Source organism: Penicillium soppii (assembly GCF_028829465.1).
Source record: "Penicillium soppii strain IBT 18220 chromosome Unknown utg000006l, whole genome shotgun sequence".
Lineage (NCBI taxonomy): Eukaryota > Fungi > Ascomycota > Eurotiomycetes > Eurotiales > Aspergillaceae > Penicillium > Penicillium soppii.
In genome coordinates this window covers 4,542,853-4,566,874 of record NW_026643236.1, presented here as the reverse complement: position 1 = coordinate 4,566,874, position 24,022 = coordinate 4,542,853, and the positions used below count along the sequence as shown (strand labels likewise).

The window sequence follows — 24,022 nt, the reverse complement described above, 5'->3', positions numbered from 1 at the left end:
CGACAAAGCGGACCTTGAAGCTCACTTGAAATCGGATTCTTGATTCGAAGGGGGCCTTTAAATAGATTCCTGACTAAGCTGGTCCACCCACCTGGGCACCTGGGCAGATTGCAGGCTGGGCCGATCGAATGTTAACGATGATCTCGATGTTCACGATATGCACGAACGCTCGATTTCACCGGAGATCTCTATCGGGAAATGCGAAATACGATATATGCGATACATCGAGACACGTCAATTTACTTGTAGATGGTAGATGGTCTCAAGCGCTAGCATACTGCAAAGATGTTTAAGATGTAAGCAGCTAACCTTACCTAGGTAGACATACGTAAGTGCACTGACTATCCTGTGATATGAGAAGATCCTTAATATAATCGAGTCATCTGATTTCCAACTATCTAGACTCTATGCATACAATATGTACATGTATAAATAGTTATTGTATGCAAAACATCTGAAGTCGAATCTCAACTTGATTTGCCATTAGTTACGTCATTCTTAATGCGCCAATGGCGTGCTGTACGAAAGAGGGCAACACCTGGAGTCTCTCTCTCTCTCTCGACATCTATCGTCTTGAAATATTCTAAAATGCCCAATATTCTCATCTTAGGCGCCACTCGAGGACTGGGTGCCTCACTACGGACACTATACTCCACCAAACCCAATAACCATGTTTTCGCAACATCAAGATCATCGACTCCAGAGACAAGCCCAGGAGTCACATGGTTGACCGGAATCGATGTCTCCCAGCCAGATGTAGGACAGAAGCTAGTTTCACAGCTTCCATCTACGAAAATCTCAACAGCAATCATCACTGCCGGATACTTTGGGTTTGAGACATTTGATTCCCCAGACTGGGAGAAGCAAGTTCAGATGTACACGACATCAGCCATTGGTCCCGTCTTCGTGGTGCAAAACCTAGTCAAAGCGGGCTTGTTGGATCAAAACAGTAAAGTCATTCTCGTCAGCAGTGAGGGCGGCAGCATCACGTTGCGCCATGAGAAGGAAGGCGGCGGTAATTTTGGTCACCACGCCAGTAAGGCTGCTCTGAATATGGTAGGAAAACTATTGAGCTTGGATCTGAAGCCGAAGGGTATTGCGGTTGGGCTGGTGCATCCGGGATTCATGCGAACTGAGATGACGAAGAGCGTTGGCTTTGATAAGTACTGGGATGCTGGTGGAGGTGAGTTACTATTTCAAAGACAACAAATTACGGATATCGACAAGACGTGCTCATAATCGGAAAATAGCTGTCACGCCAGACCAAGCAGCGGAGACGCTCGCTTCCTTCATTGATGGATTTGATATCAGCAAGACCGGAGAATTTTGGGCACCAGCAGGGCCAAGGTAAGACCTCGATCGTGTGTTATACAAACAAAGCTAAAAAATCTAAAAAGAGATATCGGCACGGCAGAAGATGTTCTCGGGAAGAACTTATCGACTCCTTTGCAACTTCCATGGTAGGGTGGAAAAATTCGGGGGAGCATAGCACATGGAAAATCTAAAGTCAACTTCTATCTCGATTATTAAACGACAGTCTGACGAAATTTAACTCAAATGTCCCCAAACGATATCTACGCATGCGGTCTCGCACACATAAATACCAAATCCCTCCCCATATCTTCGCGCTTTTCAGTCCCAATAACACCAACCCCCAACATCTTCCCATAAAACTTTTGCATGCGCACATCATCCGTAAGCAACATGATGCGACGTAAATGAGGCATATTCTCCTTCGAGAACGTCTCCGCGACACAACCCACAAGCCAATTCCCGAGTCCATTGCCTTGGTACTTAGGCAGAATATAGGTATCCGAGATATAAGCAAACGTAGCTCCATCCGTGACAACGCGACAAAGTCCGATTTGCTCAGTATTCTTTGGAGAAGCGACAAAGCTAGAACTGGGCTCGGCTTGCGTCTGTCTGTACACGCCGAAACTCAAGGAGCCGTGGAGCATTTGCCATAGCACGTTTTCCGGAAAGGGCTTTTTGATCCAGTACACGAAATCTTCGGAAAATGCAGCGTTGACTGCTTTCACAGAAAGGAGATTTGGGTCGGTTGAGATGAAGAATTCGGATTCATTTTCCCGTGTCCATGTTTGAACGGGTAGCCCACTTGTTGGTGGGGCAGAGGACATGATCAAGATGAGTTCTTTTCAGCTTTGGGGGGCTCTGCAAGTGTTTGGTGGGCACAAAATCTCGAAGCAGGTTTTGGGGTGATTCTATGAGATGAGGTTCCAGTGTAGTTGAAGAGCAACGGAGATAGGTTTAAGTATCCGGTTGACTCATCGCTAATGCAGCTGCCTCCAGGGCTCCACATTCGCCTTATACATCGGATATTTCCAAGTCTTCTGTAGAAGTATAATGAATATCATTCGATCAACGAAAATGAGATTGAAAACAAAGAGAGTGTACATTAAACTATTCCCAAAGAGTGCCCATATCCCTCCCAATCGACCTCCGATTCCATCGACGCCGCTATACCATTCTAAATTTTCTTCCCATATCGCTCATAGCTGACTGAGATCTCATCAGTCCTCTCGATACCAGCTGCCCCTCGCAGGATATTCTCATCACTTGAGTTTCTAGGGCCATGCTTCATAACGGTCGTCTGATAAGGACTGTCACCTGGCTCGATCGAAGACTCAAGATCAGATCTTGAGAACTTGCCCCATTTGCGATTGCTGCCATACATCGGCATCTTGTAGGACGTGTTTCCCGAAGATGAGCTGCTCTTCCCATCTTTTCCGTATTTGATGCGAACGTAGAGAGGACGCAGGACGGGAATAGACGAGCACATGATGGTGACGCAGCTTTCGGTGGCCGACCAGATGAGCATTGGAACAGTGTCGTCTAAAGTTTGTGAGATTGGAAGTATGAATGGGGTTAAGGAGGCTTACATATATACTCCGAAGCATTCAAGCCAGCCAGGGCTTTGGTGCGGATGATTCCACAAATTCCAGCACTGGTGTACATCAATTGGAGAATCAAAGTAAGTGGACGAGTCGGACTCACAATATTCCAAGACTAAGACCACAGGCGACAGTGAATTTCTCCTTCTGTTTCATGTTGAGGTCCCAGACAACAAACCAAGGGAGGATCGCGAAGGCAAAGTCGGCGGCCACGAACCATGCTGGAAATTCAATCTTTAGCAATGCCGAATTGCAACACGATCTGAAATATAGTACTCACATCCAACAGTGTAGCCAACGTTGGAAAATTCGAGCCAGCAATGGCCCGGTGTAGTTGGATTCCAAGACTTTTGGACAGGAACACACTGCACTATAACGGTAACGCTGGCGAAAAGGGTAATAAAAGCAGTAATCACGAGACAGCCCCAAATGATCCAGATCTGGAACTTATTCCGCACAATTCGAAGAAGAAACAATCCGACGGCTCCCTTGCCTACGCCGATAACCATGAGTCCAGCCACCTGGCTGAAGAGCTCATACTTGACAGCCGTGAAGTATATGACGGGATCGCCAACATCAGCGAATAGTCGGCCTAAACCGTAGGCAGTCGCTACAGTAACAAAGGCAGTGTATAATATATGGAGGACCTTGATTTTGTCAGTCTTGAAAGGAACAATCAGATTTGGAGATCTCACTAGTGCAATGATTACTAGATAGTCGTCAAGGCCAATGGCGTTGAGAATGTACTTTCGCGTATAGAGCCTGAGCCCCGCGAAAACTGCAAACACAACGACCTCTACCCACAGGACCGCATTGGTCATAGGGCCTCGGCCTCCATAATAAGTCATGTCGACTATAAGTGTTGAGCTCAAATACTGAAGAGATGTTGATGTGACGATAGAATGAAGGAAGGAATGCCCATTTCACGAGAATAAGTGCCCTCTGTGTATTGCTATAGATGATTATATGCTATTTGCATTGCGATGCATCAATTCCTGCTCGTTATCAAGAACACAGGTATGGCGGATCTTCAGGACTCCCAGGAACTTGAATCCTACCAATGATCCCAAGGAACGACACACCGTGAAATTTCGCCTGAAGCATTGTATAATTTTATTAAGGACCCACGATAGACACGCCATGATAATTCCCCGAGCTCCACAACGCGCACAGTGCATTCTTCGAGCTTAGGTCCACGGGTATATGTGTAAGTAGTGGACTGTTCTACGCCACACCCCCACCGCGATATTACATGCTAGAGCGAAAACGGCGAAGGCAATGCAGATTATTTCATGAACATATTCAGTATGCAAGACCTGTCATATAGAGTGGATCCAGAATTAAGGTAATCAAATCCGGAAAGGAGCGTGTGGTCAAGACTCTCGGGGGTTGACAGATAACGGTTAGTGGAGCGCACAGGCAAGTTGGTTGACAGGTGGCTCCCGCTTTCCTGTTTTAGCCTCGTGGTGGCTGCAGCCGAAACACGGTGATCTTTTCTAGATCGAGTCACACGAGTGGGAATTATTTGCAGAATGGATCTATCACAAATCCATCAAAGTCTAATTGAGTCTACTGGAGTCTAGAGAAGGATTTCAGTCCGATACGAGGAGTCTAGCTCCTAAGGACGCCGTTAGTTTTGTAGGTCCGAATAAGGCAATTGACTTGACTTTAGCTCTGACTAGCGAAAAAGGCGGAGGTCAATTCGCGCAGGTTGAGGCCCCTAGTGTAACGTCAGATATGGGACTGGCATTTATACCGTTGCTGGCGCCGGGTAAGTCTAATTTGGTCTCATATCCTAATATTATCTTACGAGTCGATTTCATACCCCTGTCCTTGCGGGTCAATTCTATCAACACAATATGATGTCTCTAACAGAAACAATTACTTCATTCTACACAGCTAGACTGAAAGGGTTTGGCAGCAGCAAAGTGGAACATCTGCACACTCCTGTAGATCCTGTCTCAGCTCAAACCGAACAGATCAATGCTTCGCTCGATGCTGTTCGACTGGAGGCATTCGGCGGCAATGAAGTAGAGCGTCTCAAAGTACGAGCTGCAGCTCGTCGACTACTTGCTAGAGTGGAGACTCCCTATGAGCGTGCATGGGGTTTCTGCTTTGAGCAGCCGGTGGTCTTTGCCGCCCTGCAGACCTGCATTGACGTGGGGCTTTGGAGATCCTGGACTAGACTCGGAGGGGAGAAGTCTATTGACGAGTTGGTCAAGTTGACCAGTCCGACTGTCGACACAAATCTGCTGCGTAAGTCCTCGTCATCCAGTTGGAATTGCTCGAGACTTATCGAACGCACATAGGTCGGTTGTTCCGTTTGCTAGCGGCTTTCAATGTGGTCGAAGAAACAGCGGAAGACAGATTCAAGCCCACTCCGTTCTCGCTTTCTATCGGCGATGAGAGCACCAAGGTCCGCGCCTCGCTTCAAGCTGCGTAAGAAAACCCCAAGCCATCATTTGCAATTTGTGCTGATCTTTCGTCCTCTAGAACAAATCAATACATTGCAACTAGCAAAAACTTGCCCACCTACCTAGCCAGCATATCCTACCAAGAACCACAAGATGTCACCACGAACAACCATTCAAGCTCAGACCCCGAGGGCCTGAACTTTTTCGGTCGATTGCAGAAGACCCCCGCCTACTATGAAGCTTTCACCGGCCACATGGAAGCATGGACAACATGGAAGACTCCATGGACCAAGGTCGTCGACACAAACCAACTGTTGGCAGGGGCCAACTTAGACAGCGGCTCACCATTCGTAGTTGACGTTGGTGGAAACACCGGCATTGACATCTCCCACGTCCTAGCCAAGCACCCAAACATCCCCGTCGGGTCTTTAGTCCTGCAAGATCTTCCTGAAATAATCGCGACCGCCCAGGTTGACAAGAAAATCACCACTATGGCTCACGACTTCTTTTTACCACAGCCCGTGAAAGGTAAGAGATACAACCGACGGATTGTGGTTGGGCCAACGCACTAACGGCTTACAGGGAGTCGAGCTTACTTTATGCACGCGGTGCTTCATGACTGGCCAGATAAAAAAGCCAAGCAACTTCTAGAAAACACCAAAGACGCAATGACCAAGGGGTACTCCAAGCTCTTAGTCTACGATATTGTCCTTCCGCCTACTGGGGCGAGTATCAGCCAGACAACCATGGATGTGCAGATGATGTCGCTGTTGTCGGCTTCTGAGCGGACCCAAGAGCAATGGAATAATCTTCTCACTAGTACTGGATTCAAAATTGTCAAATTTTGGCCGGATCCTCAGCAATATGAGATGGTCATTGAAGCTGAGCTTGCGTAGGTTTGTCCTACTAGTGAGGCTCTTTGTTTCTGCTTTATCCATTCTTGGAGTTCATGGAGTTTGTACATTCTTTTCATGTCTTCAACATTGACATGGATATTCTCTCGTTACCACAATGTTCGGATCAGTCTGTTAGGCGACAAATTGCCATTTGCCCAGGTGACAGTTGGAGTTAAATATGAATTTCAATACTATTTCATAAGCAAAATGAAGACCTCGGATATTACCTCCTCTATACAATTTTATATCAATCGGCCGAGATATCTAGCGAATAGGGTTCATATAAAGATCATACCCCAACTCCAAATGGCGTGGGGAGTGGAGTGGATGTTGACAACCCGCACGCCATCATGGACCGCGATGATGTTAGCAACATCAAATCAACCACTAGAATATCTCCAAATGACCGACTATCCGATCGATAATTATGGAAACACCAAGACTGTTATCGCATGTTTGAGGGGCAGAATTCTAAATGGCAAGTGGCGTGTGAAACGTTCCGCATGGCGTGCAGACCCGGAGGGTTGTCTTGAAGTCTACAAGAGCACCACATGTCCACTGTACAGCTTTGTGCAAGATTTTCTAGTCAATTTTATCTTCATTATGGCCCTCGTGGAGACCCCTATCGATCTGCCAACTCACATCAGTCATGCGACTGAATTTAAGGGTCCATTGGACTCAAAGTCAACTACCGTCACAGTAGAAAATGACATTAATGGCTCCATCTCAGATAAGGCCGATACACAGTTTGAGTTGGAGGAGCATCCAGTTGATGTTTTGCGACCCATCAAAGTGGGTATCATCGGCGCCGGTCTTGCAGGTATCACGGCAGGTGTGATGCTACCTGAAAAGTTGCCGGGCCTAGATTTACGAATTTACGATAAGAACGCCGATGTGGGAGGGACATGGTAAGCTTCAAATTCAGTTTGTGCCATAATGAAGTCCTAACAAATTGGCAGGTTCGAGAATACCTATCCCGGTGTTCGCTGCGATATCCCTGCACATGTCTACCAATCTGGGATTACTCCTAATACTCAATGGACGGAGGAATTCGCCCAAGGAAGTGAAATTAGAGACTACTGGCAGGGTGTTGCACGTAAACACAATATCTACCAATATCTCCGTGCCGGCCAGAAAGTACAAAAGGCCGAGTGGCAGGCCGAGAAAGGCAAATGGAACGTCACCATTGAGCATGTGGATGGGTCAAAAGTAAGAGATCATAGAGATCCAAATGCCAGGAGAAGGCTTACATGGAATAGATTTATGAAGAAGAGCTAGATGTGGTTATCAACGCCATTGGCCACTTCAACGCCTGGAAACTACCAGACTATGAGGGAATCAACGACTACAAAGGAATTTTGTTTCATTCTTCCAATTGGGACCACAATGTCAACTTGAAAGGCAAGCGAGTGGCTCTAATCGGCAACGGCGCTTCCGGCCTGCAAGTGCTACCCTCAATTCAACCACTTGCTAGTCATGTCGATCATTACGCGCGAAACCCTACTTGGATTGCAGATTCATTTAGCAGCGGAAACGTAGGAGTCCGTCGTCTCGAGCCAAATTTATTCACCGAGGAGCAGCGGGAATCGTTCAAAGACCCCAAGGCATATCTCGAATACCGAAGGGACGTCGAGAAAAATTACTTCCAGCGTTTCGGGGCGATTTTCAAAGATACACCCGAGAACCACGCTCTACGCGACAAATGGACCAACCTAATGCTCCAACGTATCGGAGACAAGCCCGAACTCGGCAAAAAGATCCTGCCAGACTTCCCACCCAACTGCCGTCGTCCCACTCCAGGACCCGGCTACCTCGAAGCCCTATCCAAAGAGAATGTCGACTACATCCAGACACGCATCAAGCGATTCACCGAGAAAGGCATTGTCACCGAAGACGGCGTGGAGCGAGAAGTTGACATAACAATCTGTTCAACAGGCGCAAACGTAGATCACGCCCCGCCATTCTCAATAGTCGCCAACGGCGTTGATCTCAAAACTGCCTGGAAAAGCGACGGCCACTTCGGCTTCCCATACTCCTACCTCGGCTTCGCAACACCAGGCTTCCCAAATCTCCTGTGGATCGGCGGTCCCTACTCTTCCGGACACAGTGGAACGGTCCCCAACAGCGTCGAAAACCAAGTGACCTACATTGCCAAGGTCCTTCGTAAGATCCGCAGCCAGGGCATCAAATCCATAGAGCCGGCTAAGCAGGCAACTGATGATTTCGTCGAGTACTGTGACCAGTTCTATCCGCGCACGGTGTGGACGGAGAACTGCAGCTCGTGGTATAACGGTGGCAAGCCTGGTTCGAGGATTCATGGCCTTTTCCCTGGTAGTGCTTCGCATGCGAATTACATTCGGCGAGATCCGAGGTGGGAGGACTGGGAGTACACTTATGTCAATCCTAGTGGGAACCGGTTTGCTTACTTTGGTAATGGCTGGACCACTAAGGAGTTGACTCCCGGTGCGGAGCTGACGCCACATCTGAGATTGCCAGAGGATGTTGATTTGAAGTCTTATATGGAGGGGTGGTGGGATGTTTGAATATGCACTGATAGATGAGGTAGTGCAAGAACTTTGTCATAGAGTTCGATGAGCCAAAATCTTTGCATAACTATAAGTCTAGCAAGAACTGTAGTCATGTTGAGAGCGATAATTGAGACCAGGATTATAACGAAACACCTCCAGACTCCACAGCTGGTGTTACGAACCACCCATCTTTCACAGGTTAGAAAAAAGATCAAATTCATGTATGAACTACACGTGACTTCTTAGATTTTTTGACAGTTCAACTGGGAAAGAGACCTATTTCCCAACCTGCCAGTTTCGGAATACCTAGGTAGGTATATCTATCTTATTTGTCATCGCTAGCTGAAACGAGCCACGAAGGGACGCTACATATCTTGACAAAACTTGCTATTGTTTTGTGGAAGTTTCAATCTCGACCCGCTTCGACTCTGCTATTTATAATTGGCCGTATAAGGATTCATAGTTCTACCTTCTTATATGGAGTATATCACAGGCTTGAGGAATTCATATTCCGCTTTGTGACTTCCCATCCTTTTCAGAAGGCCGAAATGACCATCAAGAGCGCTCCAAACTCCTTGCAGGTGGATTTCGCAATCTCAGTAATCTTTGGGTAATATCTTTGGTTGATCTGGGTATCATTTTGGTTAGATTGTTCATTTCCAAAGGTAAGAGGTACCCACCTGCGGGAAGACGCGATGAACACACTGACAGTTCAATGGTTCGGCCAAAAAAGTAGTGATTAAGCTGCTCTAGATACGAGGACCTGGTTTTGTCCAATCATAACCTAACCCTCTCAAACAGAAATGCGGAGCGAGCGCCTCTATATATATGAAGCACATTGATGGCGGGGAGAGCCGTATACACGAGGCCTGGTGAGGTCGTCGAACAAAGATAGGGGGTCTTTCCCATGCAGATAATGCATTTGCGCAAGTTTCTCTGCTAGCTTTTGGTCATGTGGCTCATATCTGAAGATTCTAGGCGCTCTGGATAGCCGAAGAATATAGACAGGTACTTTGGTTAGAAATGTATGAGCAGATTCATAGTCATATCCGACATTGTTGAGGTCAAGCACGAAAAATGAGTGGCGCCCTTCGAACTTGTTCACAGCAATCCAGCGAATTTCAGCGTCTGGGCGGCATGTAGTAACGGTATTTTTGACCTCTTCGACGATCGTTTTGATTGACTCCAGATACTTGGAATGATCAAGATTGCTGTTAGGTGTGTCGCCAAGGATTCGAATTGGCTGAATTAGTGTCGAGGAGTCATATCCATTCGTGAAGTTCCTCATGACCGAATTGATCTGCCCAATGATCAAGGCACGATCTCCCATGCCTAATGGACAATCTTTGGTAGTGATATCAAGCTGAGCGAGGTGATGAAATCAAGCGGACGAATAAAGTCAGGAGTCTTGTAAGATAACTTGGATGTCAACAAATACAACCTTGGAAAGGGCTCCAAACATTCCAGGGGTAGAGAGGGCGGGCAGAGATGTGTTATTTATTTTTTTGCTTGTAGCAGATTTCCAGGTGATATGCTAGATTGTCGAATGTAATAGAGAATTATTTCGACGATATTATCAATCTGCATTCCTTCGGTTCTTTTGTTATATCATTTTATGCTCAATTATATTAGGATTTTATTCTCAGTAACATCTTTAAAGTGATAAGTAAATAGCTAACTACTTATTTCCTTTCCTCCAAATTCCTTTTATGAACATGATCATGACGCAACAATATGAGTTCAAATTATTGCTTGCTGGCATCTTCAACCATAACAGCTTCAATGCTCTCCTTCTCATTCTCAACCCCAATCGGAACTTCGTCACCGAACAAAGCATCCATCTGCTCAAGAGTCTTGCCCCGAGTTTCAGGGAAAAAGAAAATATAACTCAACATAGCAACCAAATTAAAAACAAAGAAAACATAGAAATAGCGGAACCCAATAGACGACAGCGCATTTGGTGAGAACTGTGCGAAAACAAGGTTGATGGTCCAGTTCGTGAAAGTGGTAATCGAATTGCCCTGGTTGCGAATATCAACCGGGAAGATCTCAGCAGGATAAACCCACGAGATGATTCCAACGAAGGTATAAAAGAAACTGAACACGAAGTTCATAGCAACCATAGCCCGAAGCTGATTGTTGTTGCCCTCATCCCAGTGCTGTGACATGGCAGCATTGCAGACTAGTGCGCCGGCCATGCCAGCCGCCGAGAAAATGAGAGGCTTGATTCGGCCGACGCGCTCGAGAGCCCATAGACCACCGGTAGCATAGACGATGGAGAGAGCACCCGAGATGCCGATGATCATCAACGAAGTCTGTGTATCGAATCCGAGTGAGGCGTAGATGCGGGTACCGTAGTAATTGATAACATTGATTCCGGACAACGGACCGAAAGCCTGCACTGCACAGCCGAGGATGAGACGGCGGCGCCAGGATGGCTTGCGGAGAATAGAGGTGTAAGAGATTTTTGTCTGTGCACGCTCAGCTTGGATAGTCTCGCGGATCTCTTGGAACTCCAGCTCAATGTACTGCTCTGTTTCGGGTGTGCCGTCGCCATGCAGACTCTTGAGTGAGGCGAGGGCTTCTTCGTGGCGGTCTTTCTCCATCAGCCAGCGGGGTGACTCGCTGAGGAATAGGACGCCGCTGATTAGGGCTAGACCGGGAACGCACTGGAAAGCGAGAGGAAAGCGCCCTGAAGAACATTAGTGAGACGTTCAAACCCACAGGCCTCAAGAAATTGAAACAAGCACTCACATTGGAAGGCTGTCTCATTAAATGAACACCCATATCCTAACCACTGCGCAACAAAATACCCCCAACTCAACATCCACTGCAACAGACCAGACATCATGCCACGAGACGAAGACTCGGCGATCTCACCCGCGTACATCGGAATAACAGAAGTAAGCATTCCAACGGCAACACCAGCAATAAAGCGACCAATAATGAGCATAACCATATTCACAGCGCCGGCCTGCAACGCACACCCAAAGCAGGAAATACAAGCACCGGTGAAAACAGAGCGTTTTCGTCCAAGTCGATCACCAGTGAAAATATTGATAATTGTGCCTAGGATAGCACCACCCTGGAAGGCAGAGACAATGCCACCGGTCACGGTATCACTGGGATTGGAGAAGTATTTTACAAATTCGGTTTGGCCGATTGTCGATGTGATGATACCGCTGTCATAGCCGAAGAGGAAGCCTAAATGCGTGAGAAGCAGAGACTATCAGGATAGAAGTGGGAGAATTCACCTCCAGTGGCTAGGAACATAGCAGTCAACAAAGTCTTGAGCTTGGCCATATTGAAGATTATAATGTGATCGAAGAAAGAACTTCAGACTGATCTGAGGTTCTTCCCCGTGGGGATATGGAGCACTTTATAGACATTGAGCTGTAATGCCATGGAACAAGAGCGACAATTAAGCTAGACCAGAATGGCTTTAATTTTTTTAGTCAACGTCTTTTCTCCAAGTGCCGGGGTAGCGCTTGCGTGGCGGGCCTTAGTTCCGTCTGCGGAGTTCCCGAGTTTCCCTTTCTAGGGGCAAGGTTTCAGGCCGAGAAATATTAAAGCACAGACTATTCGGTCTGATCTTCCCCGAAATCCTTGCTTAGGATGTTGATTAGAGTCATTCGGTTACTAGGCAATAGTTGCCGACCGATTCTTGGTGCCCTATGTGGGGGCGGGTGGAGTATAGAAGAGTGGCAATGCATGTAGGGCAGTTGGTGGTTTCCCAGGGTATGGAGAAATATCTCGGGTGTTTGAGGAATGTTAATCTATGCGATTCAATTCAAGTGGCATGATCATGAAGGTCTATATTTCTATTCTTTGAAAATCTAAACTTCTCCCTAAAATTCTCCCTTCTATAGCTGAACAGATACAGTATGCAATCCATGGCCAAGCACCAACTCTTTCTCTGTCACAGAGATATCTTCCTTTCCAAGACAGATAGCCCTCTTCATATCAGCCGGCAGCTTAACAGTCGCCTTCGTACCAAACGGTACTCTCAGATCCAATCTGACAGAATCTCCATCACGCTTGAACTCAATCTCAATCAACCCATAAGGACACTCCACCGAGCCTTTAACGAACCCAAACTCAGACTCATACGGAGGCTCAACAGTAAAGCGTCTGTAAGCCTCATCAACAGGCTTCAACCCCAACACAGCAGCATAAAACCACTCGTAGATGGTGCCGAGCATATCATGGCATTTACTCCGGCATTCATCTTGCCAGAACTCCAGCAGTGTTGTCTCACCGCGGCGCAGGAAGCGCATGTAGGAAGGGTGTTCTTCCTGTCTTGCCATTTTCAGAACGAGATCAGGGCGCTTCGCATCAGCGAGGGTGTTGAATAAGAAGCGGAGACCGATTTCGCCGGCTCGGATCTTGCCGTCTGCCACGTCGTCCAGGAATGCGGCCATGACATCTTGTTTATGAGATGCGGGTACAAGGCCAAATTGCAGGGCCATTGCTTGGGCGATTGCGTCGCAGTCTCGGGTAGGGTAGTTGTCGAGCGAGGTGTAATAAGCGTAGGGCCGGGTCGTATCATCTGTGACCAGAAGATGGCGGTTGTAGATATCGTAGATACGAGAAGACCAGTCGTTGAATCTCGCCGCGTCTTCGAGCTTGCCGAGTTCGCGGGCCATCATTTCTACGCATTGGAGGCAGCGATAGTAGATTGCCGTTTCAATATTTGCTTGATTGTTTCCGAAAGCAATGCCTCGGCCCCAATCACCGAGTCCGTGCTCGATCAGGCCGCCCTTGCGCTCTCTTGTCTGCATGTATTCCATATACCGGACTGCTGCTGGGTAGACTTTGGGAATGACGTGGGTAGACCCGTAGTACTGGCGCAGAATATCAGGAAGGAGACACAATGCGCAGCCCCAGGTGATAGTGTCATGCAGGGGACCGCACATGTATCTGATCTCGGGTGCCATTGTTGGCACAAGGCCACTTGGCTCTTGGCTGTCGAGGATATCATCAAGGATTTTTGTGTACAAGGACTCCATATCGCGGACATATTGCGTGGCAGGGGCGAGCAGGTGTGTGACTTCCAGCCAACCAAACTTCTCAATCTGAGGGCAATCCGTGTGGTAGCTGAAAAGATTGCTGCTGAATGTCCAATATAGCGCATTCAGTAATGAGTTGACGTCTTCTTTATCGGTTGTCATAGTTCCGAGCTTTCTCGCTGCTGATGAAATGTGGCGACCAACAACGGAATGAACAACTGGCAATCCATCATCGAGGTCCAAGGAGACGCCCTCCACTTGAATATATCTTGCACTCGTGAAACTGAAATCAGGCTCCCAGATTTCGGGCTGGCCAGTACCAGCCAAAGTGATTTTAGAAAAGACACCGGTCTCAAACTCCTTGAACAGTGGATCGGGCATCAAAACAGTGCCATCTTCTCTGACAGTCTCAGAGTATCGAACGATGACCTCTGATCCTGCCGCTCCTTCAAAAGCAACCTTGACCATGATAGATGAATTCTGACCCAAGTCATAACATACAATTCCCCTTTTAGGACTGTGGACCTTGACAGGCTTGAAAGTCTTATGCAGCACAACCGGAGGCTGGGTCTGATAATAAATATGTCCTCTAGGGCCCGTCAAAGGCTTGACAGACGCCCATTCCGAATCATCAAAACCAGCACAATCCCAGCCGAGGGGATACAGCCGGCAATCATGATCCTCAGAAGCATAAATATTCGCCAGAGTAGTCGCACTCTTCTTCACCTTCCACTCAGCATCCGAGATAAGAACTTCATGCTCCCCGTCCTCATAGAAAAGATGCAACTCTCCAAAGAAGCAGAGCTCATTCCCGTACCGCACATACGTATTATCCTCATACATGGGCCAGAAAAAGCGCCCATCACCGCCTTTATCACCCGCGTAAAAGCCATTTCCAAGATGAACGCCCATCGCATTAAGTCCTGCATCAAGACGATCCGTCACGTCGTAGGAAGTGAACTGGACCCGGCGGTGATAATTGGTCCAGCCGGGGTCGAGGCGGTGGCTGGAGGCAAGCTCACCATTGACGGACATGTTGAAATGGCCGAGTCCGGAGGCGAACAATATCGCGCGGGAGGGCTTGCGGGGTAGAGTGAAGGATTTACGCAGATAGATGGGTTTGTCGCCTCCGTCGCCGATCCATACAGCTTTCCAGCGGTTGGCGGTATCTTCGAACCAGGATTTGAAGATCAAGCTGGTGTGCGGCATGTAGGTTTGGTTCATGCTGTAGGGCGGAAGGAGATGGGACCGCGGGTAGGCCGTGAAGAAGTGATTCACTCCACTGTGGTGGGCATTGTTGTTTTGGTCCCATACTGTGATTCTCCAGAAATGGCTGGTGGTGGATTTGAAGCCATCTTGGGGCTTGCAGATGATGTTCCTCTGCGCATTGCTTTCGATGCGCTGGGAGTCCCAGACGACTGAGGACCCGGGGTTGTTGGATATGTCTGAATTGGTAGTTACCACAACACGATAGGCGAGTTGAGTAGCGTCTTGGTCATCGCTCTCAATTGTCCAGTAGAAGCGGATCTCGTCCGTATCGATTCCGAGCACTTCATGGAAACCATGAATGCCACAGCGGGAAATCTGCATGGTGTATAGATGGGAGATGCACAAGCTCGAATGACAATGTTCAATCGAAAGACATCCTTTTCACCAAGTTTTGCCACGACAGCATCGGGTTGTCCGACCGAATCACATGAGGCAACATTCGCTAGCATCTACACCGAGAAACCCCGCAAACACGAAATGAAACATGGAGATGTGATCAAAGTCGGGTAGACTAGAAGGCGGCGATTGACCAATAGGAGACCGAAAACGCCGCAGATGTGGAGTCAATATATGGACCGAGCGCTAGTGTCAGCCGACACTAGGAAAACGGCACTTTCGGGCTGCGATTTCGGCTTGTGTGTCCTGAATCATGAATGTGCATCGGGAGAACACGGTAAACTCTTTTTTTGTACTGAGCTATGCTATAATATTGTACATGCTACTTTGACTCTGCTAATGCATAAGGAGGCACCTCTTCGCCCGCTTTCCAGAAGAACTTGGCACCAGGATGCGCCTCAGGGAGCCTGTTCTGACCCTTCTTCCCGTACATGTTCTCGCGGAAAGTTCCACCCTTGACAGCATAGTCCGACCAGAAGATTCCACGGCGCTGCAATTCCGGCAGCAACAGACGGATGACATCGTCAAAGGTATCCGGCAGACTAGCATAGCTGAAGTTGAACCCATCAACATCACCAACGCTAACCCATCGCTCCAATTCATCAGCAACGGTCTGTACACTACCAATGATCTTCACTCCGTTACCACCAAGAGTCAAGTACTCAGCAATGGTCCTCTTGTCCCATTTCTGGCCCTCAGTTCCAGGAACCGTACTCGCCCAGTGGTTCACCATACTCCGAACAGCAGGCTGTTCCACAAAGCGGAAGTCCTGATCGTCAGAGTAAGTCGACAGATCGTATCCAGTCCAGCCACCGAAGAGAGCAAGTGCCCCTTCCCGATCGCCGTACGTCTTCAGCTCATCGAACTTGGCCTGCGCCGCCTCGTCCGTCTCACCGACGATGACCAGCGCACCCGCAATAATCTTGATTTCTTGCGGATCGCGGCCAATCTCCGCCGCCTGCTGCCTGATACTGTCGACGGAAGGTCTGACAAGCTCGGGCTTCTGCGCATGCAGGAAGACAGCCTCGGCGTGCTTGGCTGCAAAGGCCTTGCCGGCGGTTGATGTGCCAGCCTGTAAGATGAACGGCGTCCGCTGGGGACTTGGCTCGCAGAGATGAGGACCCGGCACTTGGAAGTATTTGCCCTTGTGATTAATCTGGCGGACAGCCTTTGGATCCGCGTATCCCTGTGTCTTGCTCTGGATGCCTTGTCTCCAAGTGACGGCGTCGTCTCTCCAAGATGCCTCCCACAACTTGTAAGTGACGTCAAGGTACTCGTCTGCGATGCGATAGCGCTCATCATGCTCGACTTGGGTATCGAGACCGAAGTTGCGAGCCGCGGAGTCAAGGTATGAGGTAACGATGTTCCAGCCGATACGCCCGCTGCTGAGGTGATCGACGGTTGAGAAGCGTCTTGCCAGGGCGTAGGGGGAGTCGTAGGTTGTTGAGGCGGTTACACCGAAGCCAATGCTTTCCGTAGCGGCTGCCATGGCCGGGACGCTGTAGAGAGGGTCGTTGATGGGGAATTGGGCGCCGGCTGGAATAGTCGGGTCTAGATTGGCGGGACCTCTGTAAACATCGTAGCCTCCCAGGACATCGGCGAAAAAGATGGCGTGGAATTTGGCATCCTCAAGCTTTTTTGCGAGCGCAATCCAGTGTTTGATGTCTTTGTAGTCTGCACCTTGGTCTATTGGGTATCGGAACAGTCCTGGGTTGAGATGACTGGGCGAATGCATAGCAAACGCATTGATTATGAGCTGCTTCTTAGCTGAAGACATGATTGAGTCGAAGATTAGAGAAAAACAAAAAGCAAGCCCTGGAGTGCATATGTCCTGCATATAAACACAACCCCGCGCATGTGTGACATTTGACGTGCAGTTGGAGACCTATGGCGTCAGCACAGGGACCAATGCCATTCGCTCTTTTATCCATAATTTACAAATATTCATATGCTCTCGCGCGAGAGATGTCTACATATATTTGAGTGTGAAGATATTTGAAAATAATGTGAACATTCGCTAATCGCTAGATATGCCCCGGGGCCCCAAGGGCTCAAAATGCTCAATGTAGGATCAACAAACCCAAATTAACTCCAGACAATAACAAAATCCTGTAAACCCGAAAAGATCTGGAAAAAATGCCCAAGCCCAAGCTATGTACATAGTAGCGGTCCTAGGCATAATTCAAACATAGAAATCTTCCAAATTTCAATATCTACGCCCAATTCTCATTCCGAAGGGAGGACCGGGCCGGATGTACTTTCAATCTTCCCAATCATCGTCAAATTTCAACATTAAGGCCCAAGTCTGATCTCGAGAGAACGACGACCACAAATGTGTTTTCAAGCTTCATAATCATCACCAAATTTCAAACGACGCGTGATGAATCATGTAACTGTTCAATTATTTCGGATAAAACCACATCTGCGGAACATAATCAGGATCCGCACGCTTTTTGTCGAGTTCCTCCTGGTAGCGGAGGTTGAACCTGTGTTGCTGGTTCTCCAAGTGCTGCCGGTCCTGTCGATGGGGGTTACTGTTGACCCACTCAACGACATCCTCGTTGATGAAACACGAAAGACGTTCGACCCATCTATCAAATTCTGGCCAGATGATCTCCCGCAAGTCCCCAGTAGGACATGCTTTCGCCAGCGATGTTTCTCTCATCCGACGACGGCGAATGGCATCTTCGGAGTTATACATCAACTCTTGCTGGAAACTTGAGCCACCGTGGTTGGAACTGCTTGAAAACCGGTGGGCTGAGCGCAACCGACTTGGGGTTTTGGGTTTGTATTGTTCAGCCTGATCCCGAGCCTTCTTGAGAAGCTGACGATCTTTCAGTCCAGTCAGACTGTTCTTACTTGCGGCTCCATGGTGAGTTGCTTTGCGGGCAGGTTCAACATTTTCAACATTTTCAACATTTTCAACCGTAGTTTGGCCAACGGGTGCTCCTGTGGGGTTGGGACTGAGTGGAGTGGTTCTGGTCGACGAAGCGCTCTCAGAGTTGGAGGACCAACCAGGGGTCTCAAAGTGACCTTCGTGATTGAAGTTGGCAGGTCTTTCGACGCGTACTCTCTTGGACACACGATCCTGTTCTTCCGGGGACTTTTCGGTTATACGCTTGGTAGGGGTGGCGTCGGGGTTGTCTCGCTCCTGATCAGTCCAATCCTCATCATCATAGATGAAATAGTCGTCATTGATCCCATAGCTGCAGCCTGGTGGGTTCGGAATCACGTCTGGAGATTGGCGTTTACGCTTTGTCGAACTTGGCGCTCCAGATTCCTGCAGTGGAGATCGTGGTGGATCGCGGTCGTCTGCCGAAGATGGCACTGCGTTCGACATCCAGCGCGCACGTTGAGCCGCATCATAGCCCCTGCTAAACAAATCATAGTTCTTGCGAATTGTGCGGGTCGATTTCGGGGTGGCTAATCGTGTCGATTTTTTGCTCGAGGTGGCCGTCACATGGGTCGCCGGAGTGGGCGAGTCGCCAGATCGCAAAACGGCGGATGATTGGTGAATAGTAGAGGATGGGGCAGTCACGAAGTGCTCGTTCTCGGATTCAAGGCGACGTTCAACTTCAGCTTCCGCCACAACCTCCTGCTGTTGAAGCTCGGTAACTAAAGAAACAATGTTAGCAACTGCAATTTTACATGATAACCTGGAGATAGCTACCATGCGAAACATCTGCCGCTTGGGGTGAACTTGTCCGTCCCAAAAGGCCGGTCCATCGTCGGGAAACTCCATCAAATATCCATCGACCCCATCCAGGCGAGTTAGTTGGTTCGGGGAGGGAAGAAGGGAGGGACGATCTGCGAGACGGGGGGACTTGACCGGAAGCAGTAGTCTGATCATTGGTACGAGAATCTTCGGACGCGGGTGCAGACTTCGCATCTGCATTCTGCTGTGCCAGAAGCTCCGGAAGACGGAGCATGGTCCGATGGATTCGTCCACCCGATTCTGCTTGGCGTCGTCGCGTGCGGTCCGCATAAGTTGTTCGTGAGCTGCCCCGAGGGCGAATGAATGAGCCAAGGGGAGTTGCCGGTTGTGCCGATTTGTACCTTTTCATTGGGGTCTCATGTTCGGCATGTCGGTCGCGTTTCCTGGATCCATCTTCCGGAAGTGTCAGCTCAATTTTGGGTGTAAAGTATGCGTCAGAATCCTCCGAATTGTTCGGGAACAGAACGAGTCCACCAGGCAAGCCAATGACCCCGGTCGACAGGTATAGACCGGGATGATTGGGAGTATCAAGAGACCAAGGTACTTGACCAAGGGCTTGCGCCTGGGCGCGAGGGAGCGGGGGATAATTGTAGCGGAAGAGCCGATTCCGGGGTTTAGGCTCCGCTGGAGCCCGGTGCGTTGGTCCCTTGAGAGCCGCCGCCAGAATTTCACTGGTAGAGCCATATGCGAACGCTCGCCTTTTTCGGCACTGAGGGGGATGGGCCAACCTACTTTGATTGTTGAGCTCAGCTGACGGGCCAACTGATGGTTCGATGGTTGGTGCCTCGATGGGTGGTGACCGCAAAAGCGAGGGTGTGATCAACGGAGAGGGCGCGGGAGACAAAGAGGAAACCGCAGCTTCCTCAACTACTGAGATTGCCGGGTTCGTTTTCTGAACGTATTTGTTAGTTCTACATGACTTGGATGTCTAGATCCTAAACATACCTTTCGACCCTTCTTGGCGGTTCGGCCCTTACGGGCTGGTTGAGCTGGAGTTGCGTTTGTTGGCTCTGTAGCAGACTGTGTGGCTACCTCAGTCTCAGGCTGGGCTGAGGCGCCCCGCGTACCCCGGCGGCGCCGTGGTGGCTGCCATTCGGAAACGGGCTCCAGAACGTGATTGGATCGTAGGCGCATCCTGGCTGACGCGCAAGATGTAGGATAAAGTAAGTGGCAAGGTGGTTTGAGGATAAGTAAATGGAGGAGATAGGCAGGTTATCGATCACAGATGCGAAGGCGCGGACGAAATGATCCAAGGGTCTTAAAATCAAGAGATTAAAACCAGAGAACTATGATGATGGGTTGGTGAATGATAAGGAGGGAGAAAGAATAAGAGAAGAAATTTAAACAAGAAGAGATTATTATGGTTGTCAGGCAAAGTGGGCGCACAAAGGGAAGGAGCAGTTGCCGTACCGATTTCGCCTCAAAAAGCTGTAACTTTTTCAGATGCGGAAGTCGCGATGGGGCAGAATAGCTTGCTTAAAGGCGGTCAATAAATCCACATCAACATACGAAGTACTTCGTACAGAGTACACAATGGATTATTTAGGTTCTATTCACTCATTAAATGTCCAATCAACTCAATAGCTACTCAGCAAGGCAACAATTAAATCAATACTATTGTTCAAGAAAAGGTATATTCTTCCTTGCAGAAACTAAATACCTCACATACTACGTAGCTGTATTCTTAATTGACTAATTATTCGAAAAATTATTGAGCTAACCCCGAATAAATTCACAAATAATGTACGGAAGCGCCTACCCTGAAGTACTCGTACACTCGATCGCGGTCGCTTACTCGCGATCTTTGGCTTATAAAAACGATCGCCGACCGTAGTATTCAGTCCTTATAATAATCTTCGCAGTCGCTAACTATTAGTCCTATCGCGAAACTTTTCTTACTTAAGTTATGAATATTTTCGGAATCAATGCCGTATCGGAGGATAGTTTTTTGACTATAAAGAAACGATTCACCGATGATTGTTAGGGTTTCGCATTTCGCGCGCTTTTAATTATACCGTCTGAGAATTGGAGCAAAAGGAGAGGATGCCTTTTAACGAAGTTTGTAACCTAATCTAGCCGACTGTTTGAACAGGGAAAGTTCCGCGTATTCGAGAAGATCCGCTATCTCTCGTACGTTAGAGGGCCGGGGCGGCACCGCGAGCATCTATGAAGGCTACAGGTCAAAGTTTGCCACAGCCACATGAAAGAAGAGAATCTCTATCGCATGCAGATGAGGCTGGGTGATTTCAAGTCGTTGGAAGAGAAATTTGCGGCTCTGTAGACACTGGGACGGTTGGCTGATCATTCAACGTCTTCTGTGCCGTACTCGCTGACTCGCCTCACCATTGGCTTTCAGAAATGTTACATCTATGAAGGAGGGTGCTGTCAGGCAAAGTCATTCATGGCACAGCGTTTGACTCACTGGATAATGCTCCAGCCACCGCATAACATCGCACAGAAAAGTAGGCCTTATCTCGAGTAATCAGATCAGATCTTATGGACCTAGGTGGCGAAATATATGGTGGTATTTAGGGTGCAAGTTTTTGCCTACGGAGAGATTGGAAGGCATGTATCTCGATCTTATACATGAATATGACCACATAATTTGAGAACATAGCCATGACCCGGTACGTAAAAATTATGTATTATCCCTCTCAAACATACCACGGCGAGAACCCACCAGTCGGGATTCCCGAGAAAACTGGATACAGATAACATCCAATGCCTGCAGTGATGTTTTGGGCGGTATCTCAGATAAGCTCGATAACATCCCACTTTGCTACGGGCTTGTCTTGATTGTTCCATGGCTAGCACAATGATGAGTATTTAGGCTTGGGAGCTGGAGCCGAGAGGTTTGAGTCTTTCAGCTGCCGAGCTGTCGCGCACATGCTACGATTTTTGAAGAAGCGAAAATATAAAAAGTGCAGTGATTTATTGCGGACGATAAATCACGCGTCCTAATGATTCCTCGGTAGAGGTATTTATAGTAACATACGGAATGCAGATATTCCTTCCGGAGAACGTAGTTGATCTGTGGAAAATGGCACGATGATCACTAGGATACACCAGGAATCAGCTAAGCGCAACGCAAACAATGATTATAGGAGCATGCAGAGAGCCACGACAACGCCATGGTATGACCAATTTTGAAACGACCCGAGAAAGTTGTACATTCAAAGAGATCCACGCGCTTTTGTTTAGACCGTCCGGAAAGGCTCGCAAGCACTGGATCGATAGTCTTGGTCGATAATGGGAATGTCGTTGTGGTAGAGGGGAGAAGGGTAGGATGTGTCGCCAGCGTGCTCGGAAGTATGGGGCTACCGGGTGCCGTACGAATGCGGGACTGTAGCGCCGAGAAGCTCGTAGGTATATGGGGGCTTCTCAACGATGACGCCGCTGTTTTGGCGGTCCATGCGACCGTAGGGCGAGCAGCCGGAGCAGCAGCAGGTGCTGAATACCCCGAACAGAATGCTGCCCAAGAAGAAGAAGACAGCGAGCCAAGTAGCAACATAGAAGGTCTTACGCATGTAGGCCACCATACTGTAAAACTTGACGGCTTCGTCGAGGGATCCCTTTTTGATAGAGAAGAGCATCCTTGATGTCAGGGAGATGGCGGAGATCATAGTGGTGACGCAGCTGCCCTAGCGACCGAAGATGGCAAGAGTGCTGACCAGGATCTGGGCACAGGTGGTGATGAATGCAACTTAATAGGCGACGAACATCTACTTGGAGACGGCCGTGTAGACCTTCATGATCGTCATGAAGTCACTGCCGAAGAGATCATCTATTCTCGGGACGGCCCAGAGGGTCAAAGTAGAAGTCAGCCTCGGGCTTAGAGCAAGAGGTGGTGTTGTCTTTGTTGTTGGTTATCTCACCCTCACAGTAGCCCAAAAGGCCGATGTTGTTGTAGTCCGCGATATCGGAGTTATCCTGATGGATGCTGATTACAGCCTCAACATCGTTGGCGGTGGTATCGGAAATGCCATTACCACCGAAGATATTCCCTATTCGAAGGTCTCTACGGAAAGAGGAACCAAGATCGTAAAAAGTAGATGCACGGAGACTAGAAAGTCTACAGAGCTAGTAGAAGAGCATATGAGCGAGCGATGATCATATGACCATCAACATTCTCAATCGTTATCATTTTTTAGACTCTAAGCTAATGTTTTGTAAGTTGAGATGTAGAAAATGAGTGTTAGCAAATGGTCCCGGCATCTCGTTAGAGAGCAATGAACTACTTATGCGCATGACGTAGAGATAGTACAAGAGATTTGAACTGGCTGTTGTGCAACTCAATCCGACCATAATGATGCAGATCAATGACTTAATGGTCAATCCATAGGGTGCGAGGATACGCGCGATGTGGCCGGCTTTTCCCATGACGAAGGAGTTTTAATGGATTGGGGGATAGTTGGATGAGAGGTGAATAGCTCAAGGGAGAGATCAGGGGATGCGGATGGATTTTTTCCTTCAAACCTTTCCATATGATTGAACGAGTATACAGTAGCAAATATCGGCACTAAAAGTCCCGTAGGCATCAGAGCATGGTGGCGTTAGGGCTAGCAAATGCTACTTTGAGACGGATTCTGAGCTATGACAACCATGAGCTGAAAAGGCTGACCTACCGACCATTGAGGCGGCGAACCACCAAAGGAACAGGAAGTCAAGACACCATGGTATTTTGGAGACTTTCCATCTCTCCTATTCTATCTCGTCAGATAGCACCAAGGTCGAAATGCTATGGCTATATGCCAATTACTTGAAACAATCTCCATGAAACAGTCTCCAACAAACTGAAAAGCGACAAATGACTGCAAATAGGTCGCCAGGAAAGCGATGTAAGTATTTGAATCTACTATTTAACCAGGGCGATACTGGCGGCA

At 48.4% G+C, this 24,022-nt stretch overlaps 11 protein-coding genes across 11 annotated transcripts; 3 read left to right on the top strand and 8 right to left on the bottom strand.

Moving 5' to 3' along the window:
* Nucleotides 1–588: 588 nt before the first annotated feature.
* Nucleotides 589–1,464, top strand: N7529_009113 (oxidoreductase, short chain dehydrogenase/reductase family superfamily; the record flags this gene model as incomplete). Its single annotated transcript, XM_057244640.1, has 3 exons — nt 589–1,183; nt 1,251–1,347; nt 1,398–1,464. The coding sequence occupies 3 exons, from the start codon at nt 589–591 to the stop codon at nt 1,462–1,464; spliced, it is 759 nt and encodes a 252-aa protein (XP_057096178.1).
* A 110-nt stretch (nt 1,465–1,574) lies between these two features.
* N7529_009112 (Acyl-CoA N-acyltransferase) lies at nt 1,575–2,138 on the bottom strand (the record flags this gene model as incomplete). The annotated part of the gene is made up of 1 exon (XM_057244639.1): nt 1,575–2,138. The coding sequence occupies one exon, from the start codon at nt 2,136–2,138 to the stop codon at nt 1,575–1,577; it is 564 nt and encodes a 187-aa protein (XP_057096177.1).
* A 350-nt stretch (nt 2,139–2,488) lies between these two features.
* N7529_009111 (uncharacterized protein) lies at nt 2,489–3,760 on the bottom strand (the record flags this gene model as incomplete). The annotated part of the gene is made up of 4 exons (XM_057244638.1): nt 2,489–2,853; nt 2,901–2,965; nt 3,016–3,133; nt 3,193–3,760. The coding sequence occupies 4 exons, from the start codon at nt 3,758–3,760 to the stop codon at nt 2,489–2,491; spliced, it is 1,116 nt and encodes a 371-aa protein (XP_057096176.1).
* Nucleotides 3,761–4,649: 889 nt separating this feature from the next.
* Nucleotides 4,650–6,222, top strand: N7529_009110 (uncharacterized protein; the record flags this gene model as incomplete). Its single annotated transcript, XM_057244637.1, has 5 exons — nt 4,650–4,683; nt 4,812–5,168; nt 5,243–5,351; nt 5,406–5,854; nt 5,918–6,222. 5 exons carry the CDS (start codon nt 4,650–4,652, stop codon nt 6,220–6,222), a joined length of 1,254 nt encoding a protein of 417 aa, XP_057096175.1.
* A 402-nt stretch (nt 6,223–6,624) lies between these two features.
* N7529_009109 (flavin-containing monooxygenase) lies at nt 6,625–8,765 on the top strand (the record flags this gene model as incomplete). The annotated part of the gene is made up of 3 exons (XM_057244636.1): nt 6,625–7,130; nt 7,182–7,431; nt 7,482–8,765. 3 exons carry the CDS (start codon nt 6,625–6,627, stop codon nt 8,763–8,765), a joined length of 2,040 nt encoding a protein of 679 aa, XP_057096174.1.
* Nucleotides 8,766–10,495: 1,730 nt separating this feature from the next.
* Nucleotides 10,496–12,053, bottom strand: N7529_009108 (sugar porter family MFS transporter; the record flags this gene model as incomplete). The annotated part of the gene is made up of 3 exons (XM_057244635.1): nt 10,496–11,442; nt 11,505–11,954; nt 12,005–12,053. 3 exons carry the CDS (start codon nt 12,051–12,053, stop codon nt 10,496–10,498), a joined length of 1,446 nt encoding a protein of 481 aa, XP_057096173.1.
* A 560-nt stretch (nt 12,054–12,613) lies between these two features.
* Nucleotides 12,614–15,349, bottom strand: N7529_009107 (uncharacterized protein; the record flags this gene model as incomplete). Its single annotated transcript, XM_057244634.1, has 1 exon — nt 12,614–15,349. The coding sequence occupies one exon, from the start codon at nt 15,347–15,349 to the stop codon at nt 12,614–12,616; it is 2,736 nt and encodes a 911-aa protein (XP_057096172.1).
* A 397-nt stretch (nt 15,350–15,746) lies between these two features.
* N7529_009106 (LLM class flavin-dependent oxidoreductase) lies at nt 15,747–17,201 on the bottom strand (the record flags this gene model as incomplete). The annotated part of the gene is made up of 1 exon (XM_057244633.1): nt 15,747–17,201. One exon carries the CDS (start codon nt 17,199–17,201, stop codon nt 15,747–15,749), a length of 1,455 nt encoding a protein of 484 aa, XP_057096171.1.
* Nucleotides 17,202–17,825: 624 nt separating this feature from the next.
* On the bottom strand, nt 17,826–20,273 carry N7529_009105 (uncharacterized protein; the record flags this gene model as incomplete). The annotated part of the gene is made up of 3 exons (XM_057244632.1): nt 17,826–19,039; nt 19,095–20,031; nt 20,085–20,273. 3 exons carry the CDS (start codon nt 20,271–20,273, stop codon nt 17,826–17,828), a joined length of 2,340 nt encoding a protein of 779 aa, XP_057096170.1.
* A 2,183-nt stretch (nt 20,274–22,456) lies between these two features.
* N7529_009104 (uncharacterized protein) lies at nt 22,457–22,762 on the bottom strand (the record flags this gene model as incomplete). Its single annotated transcript, XM_057244631.1, has 1 exon — nt 22,457–22,762. One exon carries the CDS (start codon nt 22,760–22,762, stop codon nt 22,457–22,459), a length of 306 nt encoding a protein of 101 aa, XP_057096169.1.
* Nucleotides 22,763–22,919: 157 nt separating this feature from the next.
* Nucleotides 22,920–23,519, bottom strand: N7529_009103 (uncharacterized protein; the record flags this gene model as incomplete). The annotated part of the gene is made up of 2 exons (XM_057244630.1): nt 22,920–23,143; nt 23,378–23,519. 2 exons carry the CDS (start codon nt 23,517–23,519, stop codon nt 22,920–22,922), a joined length of 366 nt encoding a protein of 121 aa, XP_057096168.1.
* Between the last annotated feature and the right edge of the window lie 503 nt (nt 23,520–24,022).